At 40.8% G+C, this 23,641-nt stretch overlaps 1 protein-coding gene across 1 annotated transcript; it reads right to left on the reverse strand.

The window, feature by feature from the left end:
- Nucleotides 1–5,488: 5,488 nt before the first annotated feature.
- Nucleotides 5,489–11,433, reverse strand: LOC127342592 (protoporphyrinogen oxidase, chloroplastic). Its single transcript, XM_051368565.2, has 9 exons — nucleotides 11,035–11,433; nucleotides 10,762–10,947; nucleotides 10,593–10,677; nucleotides 10,356–10,503; nucleotides 10,196–10,276; nucleotides 9,863–10,034; nucleotides 6,556–6,715; nucleotides 6,330–6,433; nucleotides 5,489–6,081 (listed from the first exon to the last, which is right to left on the reverse strand). Exons 1-9 carry the CDS (start codon nucleotides 11,392–11,394, stop codon nucleotides 5,782–5,784), a joined length of 1,596 nt encoding a protein of 531 aa, XP_051224525.1. The 5' UTR covers nucleotides 11,395–11,433; the 3' UTR covers nucleotides 5,489–5,781.
- Between the last annotated feature and the right edge of the window lie 12,208 nt (nucleotides 11,434–23,641).

Genomic DNA, 23,641 nt, shown 5'->3' on the forward strand with positions numbered 1-23,641 from the left:
AGGAGGAGGAGGGGAGGGCGAGGAGGGGGTGGAGGACAACGACGACGAGGACGAAGAGGGCGGCATTTCTCAAGAGGCAAGAGGAGAAGATGGGGCTCAAGAAACGCAAGGAGGAGATGTCCCTGCTGACAGCGTCGACAGCTGGAATGTCTCCCCGGACGCGGGCGGCGCACAACTTCTACAAAGGTCAGTTCCTCGACGATATCGAAGCCAAAATGGCCGCGGCCGAGGCAGCGACAGCAACCCCACCCTCGGAGCAAGAGCCGGCACCAGCAGACGCGTCTACGACATCGTCTGCTAGTACACCTGCGTCAACGGCATCGGCGTTTGCCTCGGCTTCGGTGAAGGAGCAGGCACACCGGGCAGATCACGAGGAGGTCGTCGTGATCGACGGGCCTACGTCGACTCAGGATGAGCCGTCGTGTCGTCCAACCCCTTCTTCTAATTTGCGGCTTTATTAACTTGAACCACCGGTCTGTAATATGATCGCGCGCCCAGTACTTTGATTGCGGCTACTCTAATCGCAATGACTTCGATGGAAACAATCTCTTTTCAATGTAAACTATTTGAATTTCTATTTTGGGGATGCGGCTGGGGAGCGACGTCCCCCAAATGCGGCACGAAGGAAACACATCCCCCAAACGCTCGATCTGGCGTTGTTTGGGGGACGCTTTAGGGGACGCGGCTGGAGATGCTCTAACGTCGAGTTGAACGGACCCAAGATGACGATGTTGTTTTTTTAGCCAACCAGCACATCCAATTGTTGATTCAAATAAGGTGTGGCTATTTCTTAGTCCACTCCTTCTCACTCAAATAATGTCAATTGTAGCTGATAACTAGCACAAATCACGAAGCAAATTTTACGGTGTAGAACTTAACTGAGCATGAACTTAGTTCTCAGCTATCTGAGAACTAGCAAATCCCATTTAAATATGTAGTAATCTCTCAACTGCAAGTCATATTTATTTCTTCTATGATAGCAATAATCTTGTAGCTAGACTGCAAACGATAGCAGATGATCTGAAAAATACAATAAGTCTAACAAGTTCAACATTTTCCCTCTTATATTTGGTAAAATAAAATCAAGCGACAAAAGAATTTGGTAACATTTCTATAATTTGAACATTTTAAAAGTTCTCAGTTGCAACCTCCGCTTGCAACCGAAGAAAATCTTGGTTGCAACCATAGTTGTACCTGGACATATCTCAATTGCAACGACAATTACAACTGGAGAAATTCTTAGTTTAACCGTGGTTGCAACTAGAAAAAATTCTCAGTTGCAACTATGCTTGCAACTGGAGAATGTCTCGGTTGCAGCTGGTGAAATTCTCGATCATGTGCAACTCCACTTGCAACTGCAAAAGAAAATCTCAGTTACAACCACACTTGCAAGTGAAAAATATTTTATTACTAGAGAAAGTTTCATTTGCAACCACACTTGCAACTAGGACAAAATCTCAGTTGCAACTTCACTTGCAACTGTAAAAAAATCTCAGTTGCAACCATACTTACAACTGGAAAAAATTCAGATACAACACAAATAAAATCTCGGTGGAAACCCCACGCAACTGAATATAACCAAGTTGCTGTTGGAGATATGCCCAAGAGGCAATAATAAAATGGTTATTATTATATCTTTGTGTTTATGATAAATATTTGCATTCCATGCTATAATTGTATTAACCGGAAACATTAATACATGTGTGTTTTATATAAAAGAGTCCCTAGTAAGCCTCTTGTTAAACTAGCATGTTGATTAGTAGATGGTTATAGTTTCATGATCATGAACATTGGATGTTATTAATAAAAAGGTCATATCATTGGGTGAATGATGTGATAGACATACACTCATACTAAGCGTAGCATATGATCAAGTCATTTAGTTCATTGTGCTTCAAGCTTTAAAATGCATAGTAACTTAATCCTTCGACCATGAGATCATGTTAATCACCTACACCGGATGGATGCTTTGATGACACCAAACACTACTTCGTAAATGAGTTGTTATAAGGCATTAAGTGTTCGAAAAGTATAGGGTTAATGCACGTGGATCAATAGTGGGATTTGTCCATCCTAATAACGGATAGATATGCTCTAGACCCTCTCGGTGGAATGACATCCAATTAGCTTGCAAGGATGTAACTGGTTCACAAGGGATATTATATCATGGTACAAGTAAAGAGTACTTATCGATAACGAGGTTGAACTAGGTATGGAGATACCGACGATCAAACTTCGGATAAGTAAAATATCGCGAGGCAAAGAGAATTGTTATTTTATGTAAATGGATCTTTCGATCACGAAGTCATCGTTGAATATGTGGGAGCTATTATGGATCTTCGGGTCCCACTATTAGTTATTGATCGGAGAAGAGTCTCGATCATGTCCGCATAATTCTCGAACCGTAGGGTGACACACTTAAGGTTTGGTGTCGTTTTAAGTAGATATGGGATATGGTATGGAGTTCGAATGTTGTTCGGAGTCTCGGATGAGATCCAGGACATCACGAGGAGTTCCAGAATGGTCCGGAGAATAAGATTCATATATAGGAAGTCACTTTCCAAGTTTGAAAATGATCTAGTGCATTTATGGAAGGCGCTAGAATGTTCTAGAAGCTTCCGGAATAAATCACTATGGAAGGTGGAGTCTCGGATGGACTCCACCAACCCTAGCCGGCCAACCAAGAGGGAAGGTGGAGTCCATGGTGGACTCCACCACCTTGGCCGTCCAAATTAAAGAGAAGGAAAGGGAGCAATTCCACTCCACCTAGGTTTTCCCCTTATGGCAGTTTTCGGAGTTGCACTTCAAATTGGTTTTGGGGCAACCCTAGGAGCTTCCACAAATATAAAGAGAGGGAGAGGGGATGGGGCCGGCCATCACAGAAGTCGCACCACCCAAGGGCACCCAAGGCCGGCGCCCCAAGTGCCCCCTCTCCCAAACCCTAGCCACTCCCTCCTCCATCTTCTCCCATGGTGCTTACGGCGAAGCGCTGCCGGAGATCTCCACCACCACCGTCACCACGCCATCGTGCTGGTGGGATTCCGAGGAGGACCTACTACATCCACTGCCCGCTGAAACAGGGAGAAGGACGTCGTCATCAACACCGTACGCGTGACCGAGTGCGGAGGTGTTGCCCGGTTGTGGCACCGTCAAGATCTTCTACGCGCTTTTGCAAGCGTCATGTGATCAACTACATCTACCACGAGATTTATCTCGTTAACGCTTAGCGATCTTCAAGGGTATGATGATCTTCACCTTGTTGCTACCATCTACTAGAGTAGATCTTGGCTTGTTATTCGTTCTTGCGGTAGGAATTTTTTTGTTTTCTATGCTACGAATCTCTACAGTTGCAACTATAATGAATAGCGATAAAACTATCATATGTGCTCTCTCTAATAACCGGATCGGTGACCAAATTAGTAGGCCTCCGGGTTCACAGGTTTGACAGGTGGTTCGTCTGGTTCAAGTGGTGGTATTTAAAGGTACGAGTTTTTTTATAATTACTGTCGAATCCCGCATGTGAGTTATTAACATTTTTGCAACGTACCGACGGTCAAGCCTTCCGATCAAAACAATGTGCGAAAAAACTATTGTAGGAATTTTGGCGTAATATATGTATACTAAGAATTAGAAAATCCATTAAAAATTAACAAAGGAAAATCGTATCACATTTATCCATAAATATAAGGAACATTCACGGGCTTGTATTGGCCGGCCGAAATGCATCAAAACAGATTTTGGCCACATATCAACTCAAACAATACTAAATTTTATTACTTCCTTCGGTCCATAATTAGTTTATCAACTCAAACGTGTGACGGTAGCTGCCACGTTAGCAATTTTGGCCTAGGGACTGACACCGACCTATATCTACCACGAAAATGGTTCTGTTGTACAACCACATATAGGTTTTCCATCGTGGATAGAATCTACTATGGGTTTCTACTAGCGTCGAGTGATATGTGTAAAACGCATCTACTTTTCGGATCACTTTGATTAGGGTTTTTGCCAAATTCTTCTTTCTGCACAAGAGATGAATTTAATAAAATAGAAAAAAAAATATTAGGGGGAGCATTTTGTGGCAGATGTTACCATCAATTGGAAGGGGCAGCCGAGGCCCAAGTGTGGTCCCGTGAGCCAGACATGGTGTCGTGCCTAGGTGGCATAGGTGACCGGTGACCGGTGACCACGTGTGGCCAACTCCGCCCTTCGCCTATGCATAAATACTACCTAAATGCTACGATTCGAGACACAACCTTTTTAGGAGCGGGTGGGCACAATCTTTGCCATCCTTGATTCGGAGCCAGAGAGTCGGAGAGGGAGATTTGGCCACCCCTATCATCATCAAGCCATTCTCCATTGCCATGACGTCATCTTCCCCCACCACCGTGTGATTGGTCCATTGTGGGCTCATGGGGTGGATGAAAATTGGTTGAATTCAATCATGTAATTATGAGCTATTAGGGTTTGCGGTTACTAGTTTGTACGCGGTTCCTATTTCTAATTTGGGGAAATGAAATGGACAGTATTCACTAACTAGAAAAAGGGCAATTTTCAGAACCAATGTTTGAATCCCTGATTCTGATAAAGTCAAACTTTAATAATGAGATTATATAATTTTGGTAAATATGGTTTAAGGTTATAGAAAAGGATATGAAACAAATCAAATCTTCAAATGCAATAAGTTATATGTCCAAGCTAAATGTTGATGGAGCATGGGCTGATGGAGAGAGTGTTGGAGGCAGTGGGATGATTCTTCGTGATGATGTGGGCATGATCTCTGTCTCGGCTTGCTGGTCCATACCATCCTGTACCAGTTCACTGGAAGCGGAGTTGAGAGCTTGTGTGAATGGATTGGCCCTTGCGCTGCAATGGACGGACAAGCCAATCTTGCTGGAGAGTGACTGTCTAGAAGCTATCAAAATGATCAACGATACTGGATCGAAACGCTCACATATGGCTGCGCTGGTTAATGTGGTCAAATACCTTAGTGGGAGCAGAGTGTGCAAGTTCGTCCATGTTAATACGACTTTTAATGGAGTGAGTCACTGCTTGGCTCGCTTTGGTCGTTTAAATTCATGTACTACTAGAGTCTGGCCACGTTCAGCTCCAGAAGAAGCTCGCTTAGCTTGTAATCAGGATGGATCCCCTGTTCTTGATTAATATATCTTAATTCCCGCAAAAAAATTGTACCCATAAACATAGTAGTAAGGAAATTTGCTCAGAATCCTTTGGGATATATACTGGAAAAAAAATTCGTCGAGATACCAGAGAACTTTTTTGCTCAGAATTCCTTCTATATATATTGAAGCAAAAAAAAAACTCAAACAGACACCAAACTATGTGTCATTTGTATTACTAGCTCAAGTACAGCTCTCAAACAAAATAAAAACCAAGGAAAGGAAAACGAAATCAAAGAGAAGAGAAAAGCAGCATAAGCTAAGCTATGTACACAGAGCTTCTCTATACTGAAGCAAACTACTTAATGTGCAAAAAAATCTTCAGACTTTTTCACTATTTTACGGAAAATTTATTTCTATCTATTCCATACAGATTTACAAGATCGAACTACAGGAAGGCACAAAATATTGCATCACCAAAATCTGAAAGAATTATACTGAACAACTAGTAAAAATTCTTCTACAAACCTAACTTCTAACTAATTGCGATTAGCAAAACGATAGGAGGTATAAGTAGAGAAGATTACAAGATTTTCCGAATTATTACTGATTCTGGCCGCACCTCAAATATGCAGCAAGATGATGAATTACACTTCTTTCATCACTTGTAGGCATACTTGGTCAAGAAGTCAGATACTTCTGAGGCACTCTCGTACGCACCCTCGATGCATCGGCCCAAGGCAACTCCTGCTACATAGTTTCCTCCTAGGAACAACCCACTGCAGCCGCTTCTGGCCAAGGCAGATTTTGCCGCATCAAGGCGATCAAGGTGCCCAATCAAAAACTGTGGAATGGCTTGTGGCCACACTCGGACACCTAAGGCTAAAGGGTCTGGTGCTGTAGGATTTATCAACATTTTTCTGAGGTCACGATCAACTGCTTCCACCAAGTCACTCTCAGTCTGCAAACAAAATGGGATCAGTATAAATATGGCCAGCAAAAAAAATCTAACAATACTATCGAGATTGAATATAGCATCTAACCAAACCATTTAATCTATTTGTGTTCACAATTGCAGCTGGGGGTGAAAAATGCAGTCCAGTTATTTATATTAATCATAAATGAATAGGTGACCAACACTAACTGAATACTGTAACCAGGTATCACGCAATAAGAAAATGGCATGAGTATCAAGCAGGTCCAAAGAACCTTGGAGACGATCCCTGTATTTGTAGCACCCCCGATATAGTTCAGAAGTAACACTCTTCCAGCAGGAGCACGATTTGGAAAGAGAGAAGAGCTATATATTGTCCCTACATAAAAATACCACGAATTAGTAGAATAATACCAAAACCAATCCCATGATAAATGAAAATGGAGAAGGAAGAGTAATGATCGCAGTTGTTTCATGCTAAGGTTCTATTCCACGAAATACCTAAAGTCTCAACTCCTTGGCTACGTGGATGCAACTGGCCGAAACCCTGGAGCTCCCCATCAATTAAGCATTCTTTTCTAATAGCTTCTGTTGGATATGAAACAGTTACAGCAGCAACCGGTGGATAATAAAATTTTGAGAGACCATCTGCTGCATCACTCTGCGGTAACAGGAGGGGAAAAAAGTTCAATGAACACAGAAGGAAGTATAGTTAGACTAACTTAGAAAGTCTAAGCAACGTGAAATAATGTAAATGCTTGCAACTGCACCCTACCCGGTTGGCAAGATAGGGTTGCAAATGGTACGTTGAACCAGGCTTGAATTCTTGAGAAAAAAAATGCCAGTGACAGCCAGCTATTTGAACAGATTGGGATGTAGAGCACAACTAATTTTATATTTTTAACAAAACTATCCATCCTTATTTTATTCCCAGTGGAAACTCTTTGCTAACTAGTTAACTTCGAGTATATAGAGTTTGAAACTATTCTGCCCAGATAACAACTATAGCATGTGGCTTATTCAGGAAGGATAGACATGTTCCTTGGCAGCTGCCGAATACAAAACATCTCCATAAAAACAGCTAATGTCACCTAAGCAGTCCAGCTCACCTTGTGAAGATCTGGGATACATTTAGAACATAATGGACTGGCTAGTCAGGTTCAGTTAAGATAGCAAACCATAGATAGTGAAAGGAGAACCAAGCATTAAGGTGTCCTCGTCAACTAGTAGGTGCTATTAGTGGTAGATTTAGCTTAATGCTGATGCTTCTTAGAGCATCTCCAGCCGCGTCCCCCAAAGGGATTTGGGGAGCGCCGGACCAAAAAACCGTTCTAGCCGCGTCCCCCAAAGCCCATTTTTGTCCGGCGCGGCCCGATACGATGTCCGGCGCCCCGAGCCCGTCCCCGTCCCACAGGGGACGCTCCGGGGACGCCGGACACACCGAAAAGCGAGGCGGGCTTCCACATGTCGGCGACTATTTGCATAAACCGTTGGTTCGCGCCTCTTTTCTCGTGGCTCCTTCCTTCCCGCGCCTCCCACCCCACCGCCGCCGCTGGATTTCCCGGCCGTTTGGGCGTCTGATCTCTGCTGAGAGTCGGCACCGTTGTCGCGGCTGGGGCTCCCGCCGGTCGTGCCGCCGCCGCTTCGCCAGCGCGTCCCAGAACGCGCCATCAAATCCGCCCCACCTCCGCGCACAGAAGGTGCTCGACGACTTGCCAGGTAGGCGCGATTGGCCGCTGTTTGTTGCGTCGTCTGCCTCGGCGCAATTTTAACCATTGATTTTGCTTTAGCCATGGACAACGACGATGAGATGCTTGCCCTGCTGCTGGAGGACGAGCAAGCCTTCGACGACGACCTGTGGGAGCATTTGCTGGTCATCGCGTCCCTCCAGGACATGGTTGACACTGAGACGGAGAAGAGGAAGAGGCCGCGCCGCGGAGGATCAAGGCCGGGAAGAAGGAAGTCGAAGCCCCGGCAGAGGATGGAGGGGCATGCCATGCTGCACAACGACTACTTCGCCGATGATACAACACATGCCGACAATTTTCGGCGCCGGTACAGGATGAGCAAGGGGCTGTTCATGAATATCCTCCACGGCGTTCGAGAGTTCGACCCCTACTTCAAGCTCAAGCTCGACGCTGTAGGCGTTGTCGGGTTCTCGTCCATTCAGAAGTGCACCGCCGCCATGAGGATGCTTGCATACGGAGCACCTGCCGATACACAGGACGACTACCTTCGCATGAGTGAGTCTACTGCCATTGAGTGCATGTACAAGTTTTGCCGAGCTGTGGTGGGAAAGTTTGGCAAATACTATTTGAGAGGGCCAACTGAGGAAGAGACTGCAAGGATCATGGCACAAAATGCTGCCAGAGGATTCCCTGGAATGCTTGGAAGCATCGATTGCATGCACTGGGCATGGAAGAACTGCCCGTTTGCTTGGCAAGGTATATACAAAGGGCGTCATGGATATTGCAGTGTGGTGCTTGAAGCTGTGGCAGATTATGACCTGTGGATTTGGCATTCTTTCTTTGGCATGGCGGGATCACACAATGACATCAACGTGTTGCAGCAGTCTCCGGTGTTCAGCAAACTAGTGGAAGGGCATGCTCCACCATGCAACTATGAGATCAATGGCCACGAATATACCAAAGGCTATTATCTAGCCGATGGTATATATCCAAAATGGGCCACTTTTGTCAAAACAATCTCGAATCCATCAGGTCTGAAGAATTCCCACTTTGCTACGCGACAGGAGGCTTGCGGGGAAGGATGTCGAGCGGGCATTTGGTGTGCTTCAAGCACAATTTGCCATTGTCAGTACCACTGCTCTAAGCTGGTCTCACGACCAAATGTGGGAGGTGATGCAGGCTTGTGTGATCATGCACAACATGATCATCGAGGATGACCGCAAGAATCATGCTAGGTCACATGTTGGTCCCTATGAGTGTGAAGGCCCTCTTGCGGAGGTTGATCATGAGTTGCTGGCAGATTTTGCTGATTTTCTCGCCATGCACGCAGAGATCCGTGACAGCAATGTTCATGATCAACTTCAAGCTGATCTCGTTGAGCATTTGTGGAGGATCAAAGGAAATACCGTGGCACCTTGATGTAGCATCTAGCCCTATTTATTATATTTTTTACTTGTTTTATTGTTTGTTGTAATTTAATTTGAAAACAATCCTCGCAAACATTTTTATTCATATGCTATATTTGATAAATGGTTCTGTGTTAAAAAGAAGTATTTTAAATGTTTGGGGGCGGCGTTTGGGGGACGCGGCTGGGGAGCGACGTCCCCCAAAGGCGGCACGAACAAAACACGTCCCCCAAACGCTCAATCCGGCGCGGTTTGGGGGACGCGGCTGGAGATGCTGTTATGCTGGGAACTTAGGTCCTATGGGGCTTTATATTTTCCATTTCCAGGTCAAAATATTCTCTACTAAAGAAATCTCCTCCTTTTAAAATCATAAGGCATATTGGTGTCTTGTGTAACTTTGTCAAAAAAAGATACAGTTTTCTGAATCTACTGATGTATATTTCAATTATTTGAAACATAGAGTTGATTGGTGAAGAAATAGTCCAACCTATGCATCAGTGAACAGTTTAACCACATTAATCAATTAATCTCTCAACAAAAATGCTCAATCATGTGTTTGGACTAAGATTAGAGGCAACCAGTATCGTAATGCAGTCTATTAAGGAATAGTGTACTAGCGTACTATTTCATGGTTACCACAGGAGTATGGAGAATCACAGGAGCCTAATACTAACATTAGTACTACAGCAATTAATTTTGCAAACATGAACTTACCGAAAGTGGGCGCAAGATTTCACTAGCAATATATGACGGAATGGTCATGATAACACTTTTAGCCTGCACTGAAACAACTCCTTCCGGTGTTTCATAGGCTAACACATATCCCTGGTTGTCCGACTTTGTAATGCCCGTAAGCTTCCACGATAGTTTGACTTTACTACCCAACCTGAAAATGAAGGAATGCAGAACATGACAAGGTTGCATCTTAAGACCAAGCATGAAATTATTACTATAATTCATGATCATCTCTGAGTACAAGGGACACAGACATACACAAACATTACTGATAGCATAACTTAGGTATGTGCACAAGTGTTGAAAACAAACCTAGAAGCGATAGCATTTGGGAGCATGGCTAGACCCTTCCTGAAAGATGCCACCGTCTGCCCCTTTGGTGTCGGAAGTCGGCTAAAAGTGGTGAAACGAATTAATACGAGTATAATGGAACAGTTAACTGACAAAATAGAAAAGTACAGTCTCCACTTACGGATCCCTCTGCGGTTTGGGGTTCTTGCCTCTATCCTGAATTGCCTTGATGGTTCCACCAATAATACTGCCTCCATTCTCCTCCAGTCTCCATACCTTCCCAAATGCAGCCCGCATACTGAGCTTTGAAGGGTCACCCGCATACACACCTAACGTTGATATCGAAATGTTATATTCTTATCGGAATCAATGCAAGAAGCAGATCAGAACAGAACAGATAGATACTACTGCACGCTACCTGAGCAGAAGGGCTCGATGAGGCGCTCAAAGACCTCCGCGCCTAGGTTGCGGCGCACAAACTCCTCCACCGACTCCTCACGCCCCTGAAACCTTCGCCGGGAACGCTCAGCCCCATCGTTGAGAATCAAAATTCACAAAAGAATAGAGAGCACGGGCAGAGCACAAACTGGAGGAGGCGGACGAATGCCGAGCGCGCCAAGGCCGGCCCTGAGCTTCCCAGGAATACTCATGAGGTCGAAGAAAGGCAGCTCGCCGGGCTTGGACGGCACCGGCCTCAGCTTCCCCTGCCACAGCACGAAGCGCGGCGCATTGGGGTCCCCGAACACCAAGTCATCCTTGAGGCCGCTGTCTACCTGCGCAACCAATCCATGCAGGGATCGTATCTGTATCGTACGTCCCCAAGAATCCGAAAAGAAGGAGAAAGCGAGCAAGATGCGTACGGCCATGGTGAGGACGGGGTCGGAGGGCTGGAAGCTGTTGGGCCCCTCCTCCCAGAGGTACCCCTCGTCGGGGCGCTCGACGGTGGTGATGTTGCCGCCTGCGCGAGCGCGGGCCTCCGTCACGAGCAAGTCGGTGACACCGTACTTGGTGGCCAGCGCCTGTGCGGTGCAGAGGCCGCTGATGCCGCCGCCCACGATGACGCAATCCGCGGACAGCCGTGCGCTGGGCGCGGCCGGCGCCTCGGTGGCGTCGCTCGCGACCGCGCAGCGCGTATGTCCGCGTCGGGAGCGCGCGGGGACCCGGAGGCGGAGCGGTAGCGCCGTCGTGATGGTAGCGGTGGCCATGGTTGCGCCGACCATTTCCGTCGGGAGAGATGGCAGTGCGGAGTGGATGACGGGATGCGGCTGCGGCTGTATTGGTTGGTTAGTTTACGGTTTTCATGGCCCACTGGAATTGGAATTGGAATTGGATAGATGGATGGGCTGGGACCTGGGAATCACAATCCAGTGGGCGGGGTTCTCGGTTAGTAGGAAATCCATCGGGGATTCGGCGGGCCCTATTTCACGCCTGACGTGAAAGAGATCCCGCGTTCGCGTCGAGGCATCCCCGGGTGGGCTGGCCCAATTCTGCGCTCGCTCAGCTTGATTCCCGCACGATACTGCTCTCATTCGATTTCTTTTTGGTAGTATATAAGTACGGGACACAGCCAGATTGGCAGAAACTCAAATTTCAAATCTGGAAAAAGTACAAATGATGAAAAAATTTCATATTCAAAAAATTTCAATTAAAAAATAAAGATTCGAAAATGTTCAAATCCGAAATTTGTTCAATTTTTTAAAAAAGTTCATATTTGATTTTTTAAATTTTGAAAATGACAAGATTCAAAATTGTTCAAATTTTGAAAAAGTTCACTTCTGAAAAAAGTTAATAAAATAAAATTATTCAAATAAAAAATGTTCAAAATTAGAATACGTTCAAATCCAAAAATGTTCAAATTTGAAAATTGTTCAAAAACTAAAATGTTCAAAGTTTCAAAAACTGAAAAGTTCGGATTCAAAAATTGTTCAAATCCAAAAAATAACTTTAAAATCACATTAAAATAGTTTAGATTCGAAAATGTTCATTTCCGAAAAATGCTCAAAAAATAAAAAAATGTGAACACTTTTGAAAGTTCAGATTCGAAAATGTTTAGATTTAAAAAATACCCAAGACTTCAAAAAATAATCAAATTTAAAATGTTCAAATTTTTTAAAAAAATCAAAATTTAGAACAAAAATGTAAAAAAACAAGCTCGAACTAGACATTCGCTCCATCAACGCTGGAAGGGTACCTTACTAAGGATCAAATGTTTCATGAGAGGATAAATCACTTTGATGTCAAGTACCATTATGTTCGCGATATTGTTTCTCAAGGTAAACTGAAGGTATGAAAGATAACTACTCCTGATAATCCTGCTGATATGATGACAAAGTTAGTTCATGTTGTCAGGTTTGAGCTTTGCTCGAGCATGGTTGGTATAACTTTTTAGCCTAAGTGGCTATTGATACGTCTCAAACGTATCTATAATTTTTTATGCTCCATGCCTGTTTTACACAAATTTATATATGTTTTTCTCATGCTTCGTTGCACTTTTATACATTTTCCGGCACTAACCTATTGACAAGATGCCACATAGCTAGTTCTCTGTTTTCTGTTGTTCTGTATTTCAGAAAAGTTGTACAGAAAATATTCTCGGAATTGGACGAAATAAAAGCCAAACTTGCTATTTACCGAAACGAAGACGGAGTCCAAAGGAGAGACGGAGGGGGGTCAGGAGCCGGCCAGACTAACCCTAGGCGCGGCCTGGCCTTGGCCTGCGCCTAGGGGTGGTGTAGGGCCACCTTGCGCCCATCGACCTCGTCATTTCGCCTATAAATTGCCTCCGAAGCGAAAACCCTGAAACATCTAGCTTCCGTCCACGAAAAGTTCTGTCGCCACCGTCATCGTCCAGACGAGTTTCGGGGGTCAGAAGTTCATGTTCTGGCACCCTGCTGGGACGGGGATTGACCCCCGGAGCCATCTCCATCGACTCCACCTCCTCCACTTCGACTCCATGATGGTTCGTGAGTAGTTTACCCCTAGACTATGTATTCTCGACTGTAGATAGTTAGTACTCTCTCTCCCATGTACTTCAATACAATGATCTCATGGGCTGCCTTACATGATTGAGATCCATATGATGTAATCGGTGTTGTGTTTGTTGGGATCCGATAAATTGTGAAATTGTGATCAGTTTGTTCATCATATTATCATACTACTGTTATTTAAGATCTTGCATGCTCTCTGGTACTTGTAGTTACCTTGATCAAGTAGTTGCATGTATCTCCAATAGGGAGTATTTATGCTCGATAGTGGGTTTATGTCTCTAGTTTTCTGGAAGAGTGACAATAACTTCTAAGATTGTAGATGTGCTGATGCTACTAGGGAGAAAACAACAATGTTTTTTTAGGATAATTCTATTGTTCTTTACACGATAGTCTATTGCTTGCAACTTAATACTAAAAAGGGTTCAGATGATAACATGAAGATGGATTATTAGTCATAGATGTAGTTGGATTACGGTCTATGTATTATATTGTAATACCCAATTAAATATTACAGTAAAATTTATCTCCTCATAGCATGCATTGTCATGCCCTCACAATTATCAATTGCCCAACTGTAATTTATTCACCCAACACATGTTATTTGGAGAGTTACCACTAATGTAGATAGCTCGGAACCCTGATTCTTCTGTCATCATCATTGCTCTATAGTTAACTCCGCACTGGGATATTTTCCGGTGCCATCACCTCTGTGTTACTGGTACTGTTGATGTGTTACTATTGCCAGTTCTCTCATATTACTGCTGCTTTCACATCCCCCTGTTACTAGTGCTTTTTCAGGTGCAGGTGAATTGACAACTCCGCTGTTAAGACTTATAAGTATTCTTTACCCCCGTGTGTCGAATAAATAAATTTGGGTTTTACTTCCTTCGAAGACTGTTGTGAACCCCTATATTTGTGGGTTATCAAGACTATTTTCTGGCGCCGTTGCTGGGGAGGCATAACTCTACTCATAAGTTCACCTGGTGAGTACATTTTACATGTCTCTTTGTTTTTATTTTATTTTATTTTGTCTTGCCTAGTTTATTTGTGCTTAGTATATTTCTGTTCAGTTGTGTTTAGTTGTGTTTACTTTTGTCTAGTTTATTTTTTATCTTGTTTTATTTTTCTTATATACCCAAAAATTCATAAAAATTTGAAAAACCAAAAATCTAAAAAACTGTTGTTATGGAAGAACATGCTAGACCCTCTATGGAACATTTTACAAAATATATACAATTATATAAGGGTAAAGTGATGAGACGTGAGTTCAAAAGGTTGGATCAAGTTGCTAAAATTTTGCTTAAACGCCATGATATAAATTTTTGCTCTGAACATGATACTAAACATCTTAAATTCTAATGTGTCTTTAGTAAAGAAGTTTTAATTGTGAATTATCATTGGAATAACTATATTCATCTTGGGTTTGAAGAAGTAGAACAATTTATCTTATTTATGGGAGCTTCTGAAATAGAATCCTTCATGTCTAAAAATTATGAAACATGTGTTGCTCGTAAATACCTTAAAGAGTTGGTCTCTTCTATCCTTGATTATTGCATAGAAAATTTCAGCAATAATTTTTATATCATTGATTATAAAGAGAGACTCAGTCATGCACAAGAATGTATCCACAATTTGCAGGAACCTGTGGAAGAAGAAATGGCTAAACCTGAAAGCTCATTAGATTAAAAAGAGGAGGAGCGTGATGAACAAAAGGAGAAGGAATGTATTAGCTATCCATGCCTACCTTCTAATGAGAGTAACTCTTTATCTCTTACACTATTTGATTGTCCCCATGCTTAACAAAGGAGGATAAATGTTATGTTTCTGTGGATTCTCTTGAAATATCTACTATGTGTAAAGCTTACGATAATAATTATGATCATGTTATCTATGGAAATCCATGCTATTTTGATAAATCTTATGATAATCCTTTATTTGTGCCTAACTTCGAAATGCATGATACTAAAGAGTTTTGCTTAGAATATGTTTGTGATAAAGCTCTAGATGATGATCCTATATTGGTTGATAACATTAATTGTACTACTATCGAAAACGAGATCAGAAGGGTTTTGACTTTATCTTGGAACCCCATAACTCTTGAGAATGATCAATTATCTTGTTATAAAATTGTTAAAAGTGGGTTTGAATGTTCTAATCCTAATATTTTTTGGTCTTGATAAAAATTATGTGTTTGTAGATCATGAAAAATATGCTTTATGTGATAGTTATATCGTTGAGTTTATTCATGAGGCTACTGAAAATTATTATGAGAGAGAAAAATATGATTGTAGAAGTTTTCATGGTACTAAAACACCTCTCTACATGCTGAAAGTTTTGAAGTTACTCTTGTTTTGTCTTCCTATGCTTATCACTTTGTTCTTTGTGAATTTATTTGTGTACAAGATTCCTATACATAGGAAGTGGGTTAGACTTAAATGTGTTTTAATTTTGCTTCTTGGTGCTCCTTTTTATTCAATTCATATTTCTTATGTGAGCATCTTCTCAAACTATCAAGCCTAGCTAAAAGGCATTAAAGAGAAACGCTTATGGGAGACAACCCATTGTTTTATTTCTGTAATTTTTCTTTTATGTTGAGTCTTGGAAGTTATTACCTTTGTAATAACATCTTCTTATCATTTTTATTTCGTTTTTTTTTTGCCAAGAATAGCCTCTAGTAGGAAGAAAGTAAGATTTGGAAAAGTTGCTGTCCTGAAAACAGATTTTGTGATGTCACCATAAACATTCGTATGAGCAGCCAGAGCGGAACTTTAAGCTTCCAATTTTTGTGCATATGCCCCAGGTTATTATCTAACTTTCATTAGTTTAGCACTTTTCGAGCTGAGCAAACGAAGATTTTCGGAAAAATCTATCTTTACATGTTGTTCTATTTTGACAGATTTCTATCACCATTTGCATTTGCCGCTTGATCTTTTCCTTATTTTTTGAGTTCTTTCAGAGAAAGAGATTTTCAAAGAAGTTGCTACAGTAGCTAAATGTTTTAATGGATGTTTGATTTATGTTAGAACTGAACCAAGTGGATTTGTTATTTTGATTGCAGTAATGCTGCTAATGAGAATTGTGTGAAGTTTTGTATGAAGGAAGTTTTGAAGTGTAGGGAGAGAAGAATGATGTGATGAGATGAAGGATGGACAAAAGCTCAATCTTGGGGATGCCCATGTCACCCCAAGAAATATCCAAGAGGTACAAGCGTCAAAGCTGAGCATCTCCTTCTTCATCAACAAAAATATCATGTCATCTTTCAATACACTATATTTTTACTAGTAAACTGCCCGTGCTTTGCACGACAATACATAATTAAGATATCATCTTACTTTACTAAGGCATAATAATAATAATAATAATAATAATAATACTAGGCATAATTCAGAAGTTGGTACCACACATGATTATTTCTGTATTTAGGAGTATCAATGACTGGTAAATCTGATTACGTATTCGTGCAGATATACCTCTCCATGAACATTGATTTGCAAACCATAAAAAACAATAAGTTAAACTACCATTATTTCCAATGATGCATGAAGCGGCTAGGAAAGAGTTGTGACAATTTTTATCATATATAAATGGTCATGTCACGTATTTATAATTAATATATTTCTTACGATCCCATGAAAATTTGCATGACACAACAAAATGTTTTCACCCCACAAGAATCTATGACGCAAAGACTTAGCTTCCATCACAATAATATTATACAAGTGCATGGTATCTGGTCCGTAGTGACAGTATATGCTATAATGAGAATTTTCATGCAATCAACAAGTAATTTAAACTTGTGACTCCCTCTCTTTCGAAGAGGATATCGCAGAATTGTTTAAATAGTATCTAAATACATCTAAATTTAAAAAACAAAAAATCGACAATTCTTTTGGGACAGGGGGATCACATATATTTAAATAGAAAAGGATGATTGATGTCCTGTCATAGGAGGCATGTGACAAAACTTTTATATGGGAAAATTAAACTTGGAGTATACATTGTCATGACAAAAAATTATTAAATATATTCCAAATATTTCAATTTTTTACTAAAATAATCATACTAAAATAACGATAAAAATATTTACATGGTAGAGACTATATATTTCTGATTGTTGTATTTATGTAACAGCGTATAACAGTTGGAAAAAATATAACAACGATTACAGTAATCTCTTGTTCTTCCCCACTTTCTAAGGAAGTTTTGTAGTTAGAATTTGAAGAATCATTAATCAGGGAAAATGAATTAAGCTAACGGACATGCTCGTGTAGCAGTAGTTTACTCCACACCATGAAACGACAAAACAAGTAACATATTGTGCATGCCCACGTGCATGGGGCCCCCAACCTGAACACCCAGCTCCAGACTTGTCCAGAAGTATGTAGCAACTACGGCACAGTCCGCCCGCGCGGGAACTTCAGGTGACGAATCCAACAGCTCACAACCGTCGGATCAAATGAGTTTTGGCGAGATAAACGGCATCTAGAAGCTCCAGCATGCAAATGAACGGTCTGGATTACTTCACTGGAGGGAGGACTCTAGAACTAAGCGGTAAATCCAGATTCAAAAACTCGTGTACTATATAGTGGTATAGATTATTTCTATGTTATGTGTTGTTCTTGGACCGTCTCTGTTTGTGTTTTTAGTTTTATTTTGTTTTGTTTGATGTAGCATATGGTTGGGACCCAACATATTTGTTTTGGGGAGAGATACACTCTGTTTTTATTGCATAGAACACTCTAGTTTTAACTCTTATTGTTCTGCGGATATTCTAGTTTGCTAGTACTGTGTTTACCTCTTGTTCTTTCACTCGAATTATGTTCTGAGCTCGTTAATATTCTTTATTTATGTATGATTAACTCTCTGGTCCATATTAAATTTCATCTCTGAGAGCTATTTCAAATAAGTTGATTGATGTTGGAGACGAGTAAAATGTTTCATGTCTATAGTGATGCAAAAAGAAGCTTGTCTAGACCGCGGCATAAACTTTGGCATGTCATGTTTGATGTTATTCTTATTATATGCTTAGTGATTATTGTTATAGCATGACTTGTCTCAAATATCTGAGAGTGCTTAATGCGCCATTGAAAGAATCATGTGTTGTTTTCATCATACAAAAGCATAGTATTATGGTATTCTCCTTTGATGCTATTATTGGGTCGACTTGGCACATGCTTACACCATGTTATGACTACAAATCAGTCGCCTAAAGCCTCTATGATCATTTAGCTTTTGACTTGTAATATCACTTTATGCTTTGATTAATAATATTTTGTCTCTATGCATGATTATGGCTATTATTGCTCTCTTAGTTGGTCGCTCCCAGTCTTTTCCTAGCCTTCGTCTATACTGAGTATGAGCTATACTCGTGCATCCAACCACAAACAACCAAAGTTTTCCAATTGTGTCCACCATACCTACTTATATGTGTTATTTCACCGCCACTCCAAAGTAAATTGCTTGTGCGCTACCTTTAAACCTTCAAAATTACTACCAATTTTGTGTTTCGTTTTAGCTCATGAGGAAATATTTAATGGTTTATTGTCTTTTCATGACTTCATACCTTGACTAGCATGTATAATGTGCTAAGTCCTTAATATTGCAAAAAGAGCAAGACAGCCGGGTGCCCATCCCAAATAAAATATAAAATAAACAAATAATGCTCCGCACATTATGTACTGGAGAGATCCTAAATAATGGTGTGCATTGGAGAACTACATGGGAGCCGCTCTTGAGGTCACCATATGAAAGGATGATAGATTATTTGATGCCATTTGTTGACATAGACATGCATACCTCTCAAAATATATTTTTCAACACTCCTATTGCATACAAAATGAAAAGCTCTAGCACATGAGTAATCTTGCTTTCCTCTACACATGACATTTTTGTTTTACTTTTATGTTGAGTCTTTATCTTCTTGCTTTATGCACCACTAAGAGAGCATAGTTTTCATTCTGAGTATAATGTGCATAGTCCCAAAATTTATTATTGATTTATTCATGATTATGACTATTGCTTGTTCTTAAATTAAAAAAGAGCAAGGCAACCGGGTGCCCATCCCAAATAAAATATAAAATAAACAAATAATTCTCCGCACATTATGTACTGGAGAGATCCTAAATAATGGTGTGCATTGGAGAACTACATGGGAGCCGCTCTTGAGGTCACTATATGAAAGGATGATAGATTATTTGATGCCATTCGTTGATATAGACATGCATACCTCTTAAAATATATTTTTTAAACACTCCTATTGCATACAAAATGAAAAGCTCTAGCACATGAGTAATCTTGCTTCCCTCTACAAATGACATTTCTTTTACTTTTATGTTGAGTCTTTATCTTCTTGCTTTATGCACCACTAAGAGAGCATAGTTTTCATTCTGAGTATAATGTGCATAGTCCGAAAATTTATTATTGATTGATTCATGATTATGACTATTGCTTGTTCTTAAATTATTTGTATCTAGTCACCCTCTAAACTGTAAAGGTGTCCTGGCATTTATGTTTTGCTACTTCATAAAGCACAAACTGAATACCACTTTGCTATATTTTCGCTATGCCCATAAACAAACAGTTGCTTTCAGTGCATTATTATTCATGATCTTTTGTTTGAGTTACTTTTCATGTTATAACATACTTGCTAAGTTCTATTGAATTGTATCTATCATGTCTATGTTTAGAGTACTTTGATCCTAACTCAAAATGCTTTTACAATAACTGGATCAAGATTGTGTTGGATTCATATCACATCAAAAATTGTTTTGTTATCACTTACCTACTCGAGGACGAGCAGGAGTTAAGCTTGAGGATGCTTGATACGTCTCAAACGTATCTATAATTTTTTATGCTCCATGCTTGTTTTACACCAATTTATATATGTTTTGCTCATGCTTCTTTGCACTTTTATATATTTTTCGGCACTAGCCTATTAACAAGATGCCACAGTGCCAGTTTCTTGTTTTCTGTTGTTCTGTATTTCAGAAAAGTCGTACAGGAAATATTCTCGGAATTGGAAGAAACAAAAGCCAAAGTTGCTATTTTACAGAAACAAAGACGGGGTCCATAGGAGAGACAAAGGGGGGCCAGGAGCTGGCCAGACTAACCCTAGGCGCGGCCTAGCCTTGGCCCGCGCCTAGGGGTGGTGTGGGGCCACCTGGTGCCCACCGACCTCACCTATTCGCCTATATATTGTCTTTGACGCGAAAGCCCTGAAACATCCAGCATTGATCCATGAAAAGTTCCGTCACCGCCCTCATCGTCCAGATGAGTTTTGGGGGTCAGAAGTTCCTGTTCTGGCATCCTGCCGGGACGGGGATTGACCCCCGGAGCTATCTCCATCTACTCCACCTCCTCCACTTTGACTCCATGATGGTTCGTGAGTTGTTTCCCCTGGACGACGGGTTCTCGGTTGTAGCTAGTTGGTACTCTCTCTCCCATGTACTTCAATACAATGATCTCATGAGCTTCCTTACATGATTGAGATCCATATGATGTAATCGGTATTATGTTTGTTGGGATCCGTTAAATTGTGGAATTGTGACCAGATTGTTCATCATATTATCATACTACTGTTATTTAAGATCTTGCATGCTCTCCGGTACTTGTAGTTACCTTGATCAAATAGTTGCATGTATCTCCAAGAGGGAGTATTTATGCTCGATAATGGGTTCATGCTTCTAGTCTTCTAGAAGAGTGAAAATAACTTCTAAGATTGTAGATGTGTTGTTGCTACTAGGGAGAAAACAACAATGTTTTTTCTAAGGATAATTCTATTGTTTAATTTACACACATTGCTTAATACGATAGTCTGTTGCTTGCAACTTAATATTGGAAGGGGTTCGGATGATAACCTGAAGGTGGATTATTAGTGATAGACACAGTTGGATTACGGTCTATGTATTATGTTGTAATGCCCAATTAAATATTACAGTAAACTTTATCTCATCATAGCATGCATTGTCATGCCCTCACAATTATCAATTATCCAACTGTAATTTATTCACCCAACACATGTTATTTGGAGAGTTACCACTAGTGTAGATAGCTGGGAACCCCGGTCCTTCTTTCATCATCATTGCTCTACAGTCCACTCCGCACTGGGATATTTTCCGGTGCCATCGCCTCTGTGTTACTGCTACTGCTGTTGTGTTACTATTGCCATTTCTCTCATATTACTGCTGATTTCACATCCCCCTGTTACTAGTGCTTTTTCAGGTGCAACTGAATTGACAACTCCACTGTTAAGGCTTATAAGTATTCTTTACCTCCTCTTGTGTCGAATCAATAAATTTTGGTTTTACTTCTCTCGAAAACTGTTGCGATCCCCTATACTTGTGGGTTATCAGCTATTAGCGCCAGTGAGTGTTTTCTTTGTTGTTCAAGAGATTGTTGAATTTCATGCTACAAGATGAACTTTGTCTCAAGGTGGGTTGGTTATATTGTGAGCCAAATTCATATACTAAAGGCAGGCTAAATTCTGATGAGCGGATAGAGGCCCGTCGCTAGTAGGTTTGGTACGGATCGATGCCACTGCCTATGTATACCTTTTGTAAGCCACCGGCTAGGGTTTATCAGATTATAAGATAACGCAAGATTCGATTAAACCTAGTTCTTCTAAGAAAAAAACATTTCATACTACAATCCATAATCCGGTTCGAAGGTATCAACCACCCCACATCCTGAAGGTAACAATCATCAACCACCTCTCTAAAGTTTCTCATCTGCAATTGCGGTTTGGCCGCTTTGAATAAGTGCTCATAACCCTATAAAGTTTCATTAAAGTCTCCCAAACACAATCAAATCAAGAAGAATGTGAATCTGAATAAAAAAATCTACTAGCGAGAAAATATAAAAGCGGTATATAGTTGAAATGGACATGAGAAAGAATGACTTCACTTCATAGCTGCAAAATGTTTCAGTTCGAAGCTTCCGCTGGTGTTCGACTCTCGGGTCTTGAAGTAGCATCATATATAGTCCGAGAAAGACTCTTATTTAAAGAACTTGCAACATTCTATTATGCATATGTATGTGATGATATGTTGATTGTTTAATTACCCCATATTAAGTATTTATTTAAATTAAGAAAAATCCCTTAAATGAATTATTTTAATGTAGTTCTTATTTATTTATTTATTTATTTATTTCATTGTTATTAAACTTAATTATTTAACAAAAATAATTTAAAAATTACAATCTTGTAATATAAATATAAAAATCATAAGATTTCTGATTTTTTTCCTTCAATTATTAATATAAATTATTTTCCAACTCGACCCACCTATTGGGGTTAGCTCAGACCCAATCGCACCAATCTTTTCTAACATGCATGCCCAAACCCACTTGTTTGCTTGTTATGTTCTCTCTATTATTCCCATCTTGCTCTCGCGACATCATTGTTGCCCTCTCTCTCGCGTGATGCTCCCGGCTGCTTTTGGTCGTCTTGGCCATCGACGACGGTTGGCTTTGCTCCGATCGGTAGTTAGGTGCATGCTCACTAGGTAGTTGGTCCATAGCTCCCACAAGTAAGGGAACCAATGATAATTATCACTCCCTAAAATAAGACATCTAAATGAGTGGGTCCCACACGCCAGTATTGAAATTAACGGCCACCTTGACTTGACACGTAGGTGCCACTTTTTTCTCCCACAAATATAATATTTTAGGTGTTATGATATCTAATTTGGTCGCATTCGTCTACAAATAAGGTCATAAGGCGTGTTGCCTATGCTATGAATATTTGATCTAATGCAATTATGATTTATTTTGACACAAATCGTCATATAGATTTAGTGGTTTGGCCCCTCTAGATAGCTTACAACCATTTGATACACAATTTTCATAGATCTATGTCAATTTCACCCACCGTTAATGAGAAAAAGTCATAAGTCAATACATTTCTTTTAGCACAAACAAGCTCAGTCCACTAATCCAAGTCGGTTTAGAGCATCTCCAACATGCGCGCTATAATTTGACGCGGTATACGATGCTGCCGCCGCGCTGTAAATCTTTGCCGCGCGACGGAGCGACTTTTCTCCGTCGGGTGCGTCATTTTGCAGCGCGCGTTGGCGTGGAAAAATAGCACCTCCGCCGGACGCTCTATTTTGCAGCGCGCGGGCACGGCGCAAACAACAAACACACAACTATGCATCCAATAAAATCAAATAATCATATAAAATTCACAAATAAAATGAACCATTCAAATACAATACATTGTTCACACCAAATACAATAAGTCGAACATACAACAATACAACATAGTTTTGAGACAATACAATACATAGTTTTCAAATAAATACAACAAGTATGCAACTACTGTTGTCCATTCCAATTCCACCATTCTTCCATGGGATCTTTTTGAAGCTCATCATGTGTGTCGTTGCACCGAATGATATGGTATGAGGCAATGAACCGAGCCATCATATGTGCGGACCTCCTCACTTGCACGGAACCCCCATGAACTCTACAAACATATATA

Source organism: Lolium perenne, chromosome 3, assembly GCF_019359855.2.
Source record: "Lolium perenne isolate Kyuss_39 chromosome 3, Kyuss_2.0, whole genome shotgun sequence".
NCBI classification, from domain to species: Eukaryota; Viridiplantae; Streptophyta; class Magnoliopsida; order Poales; family Poaceae; genus Lolium; species Lolium perenne.

Coding starts and splice junctions, on each gene's coding strand:
- LOC127342592 (XM_051368565.2), bottom strand. CDS start 11,394: ATGGTCGGCGCAACCATGGCCACCGCTACCATCACGACGGCGCTACCG. Junction 10,035..10,195: donor CCAAATGCTATCGCTTCTAG/GTTTGTTTTCAA, acceptor CTTCATTTTCAG/GTTGGGTAGTAAAGTCAAAC. Junction 6,082..6,329: donor ATACAGGGATCGTCTCCAAG/GTTCTTTGGACC, acceptor TTTTGTTTGCAG/ACTGAGAGTGACTTGGTGGA.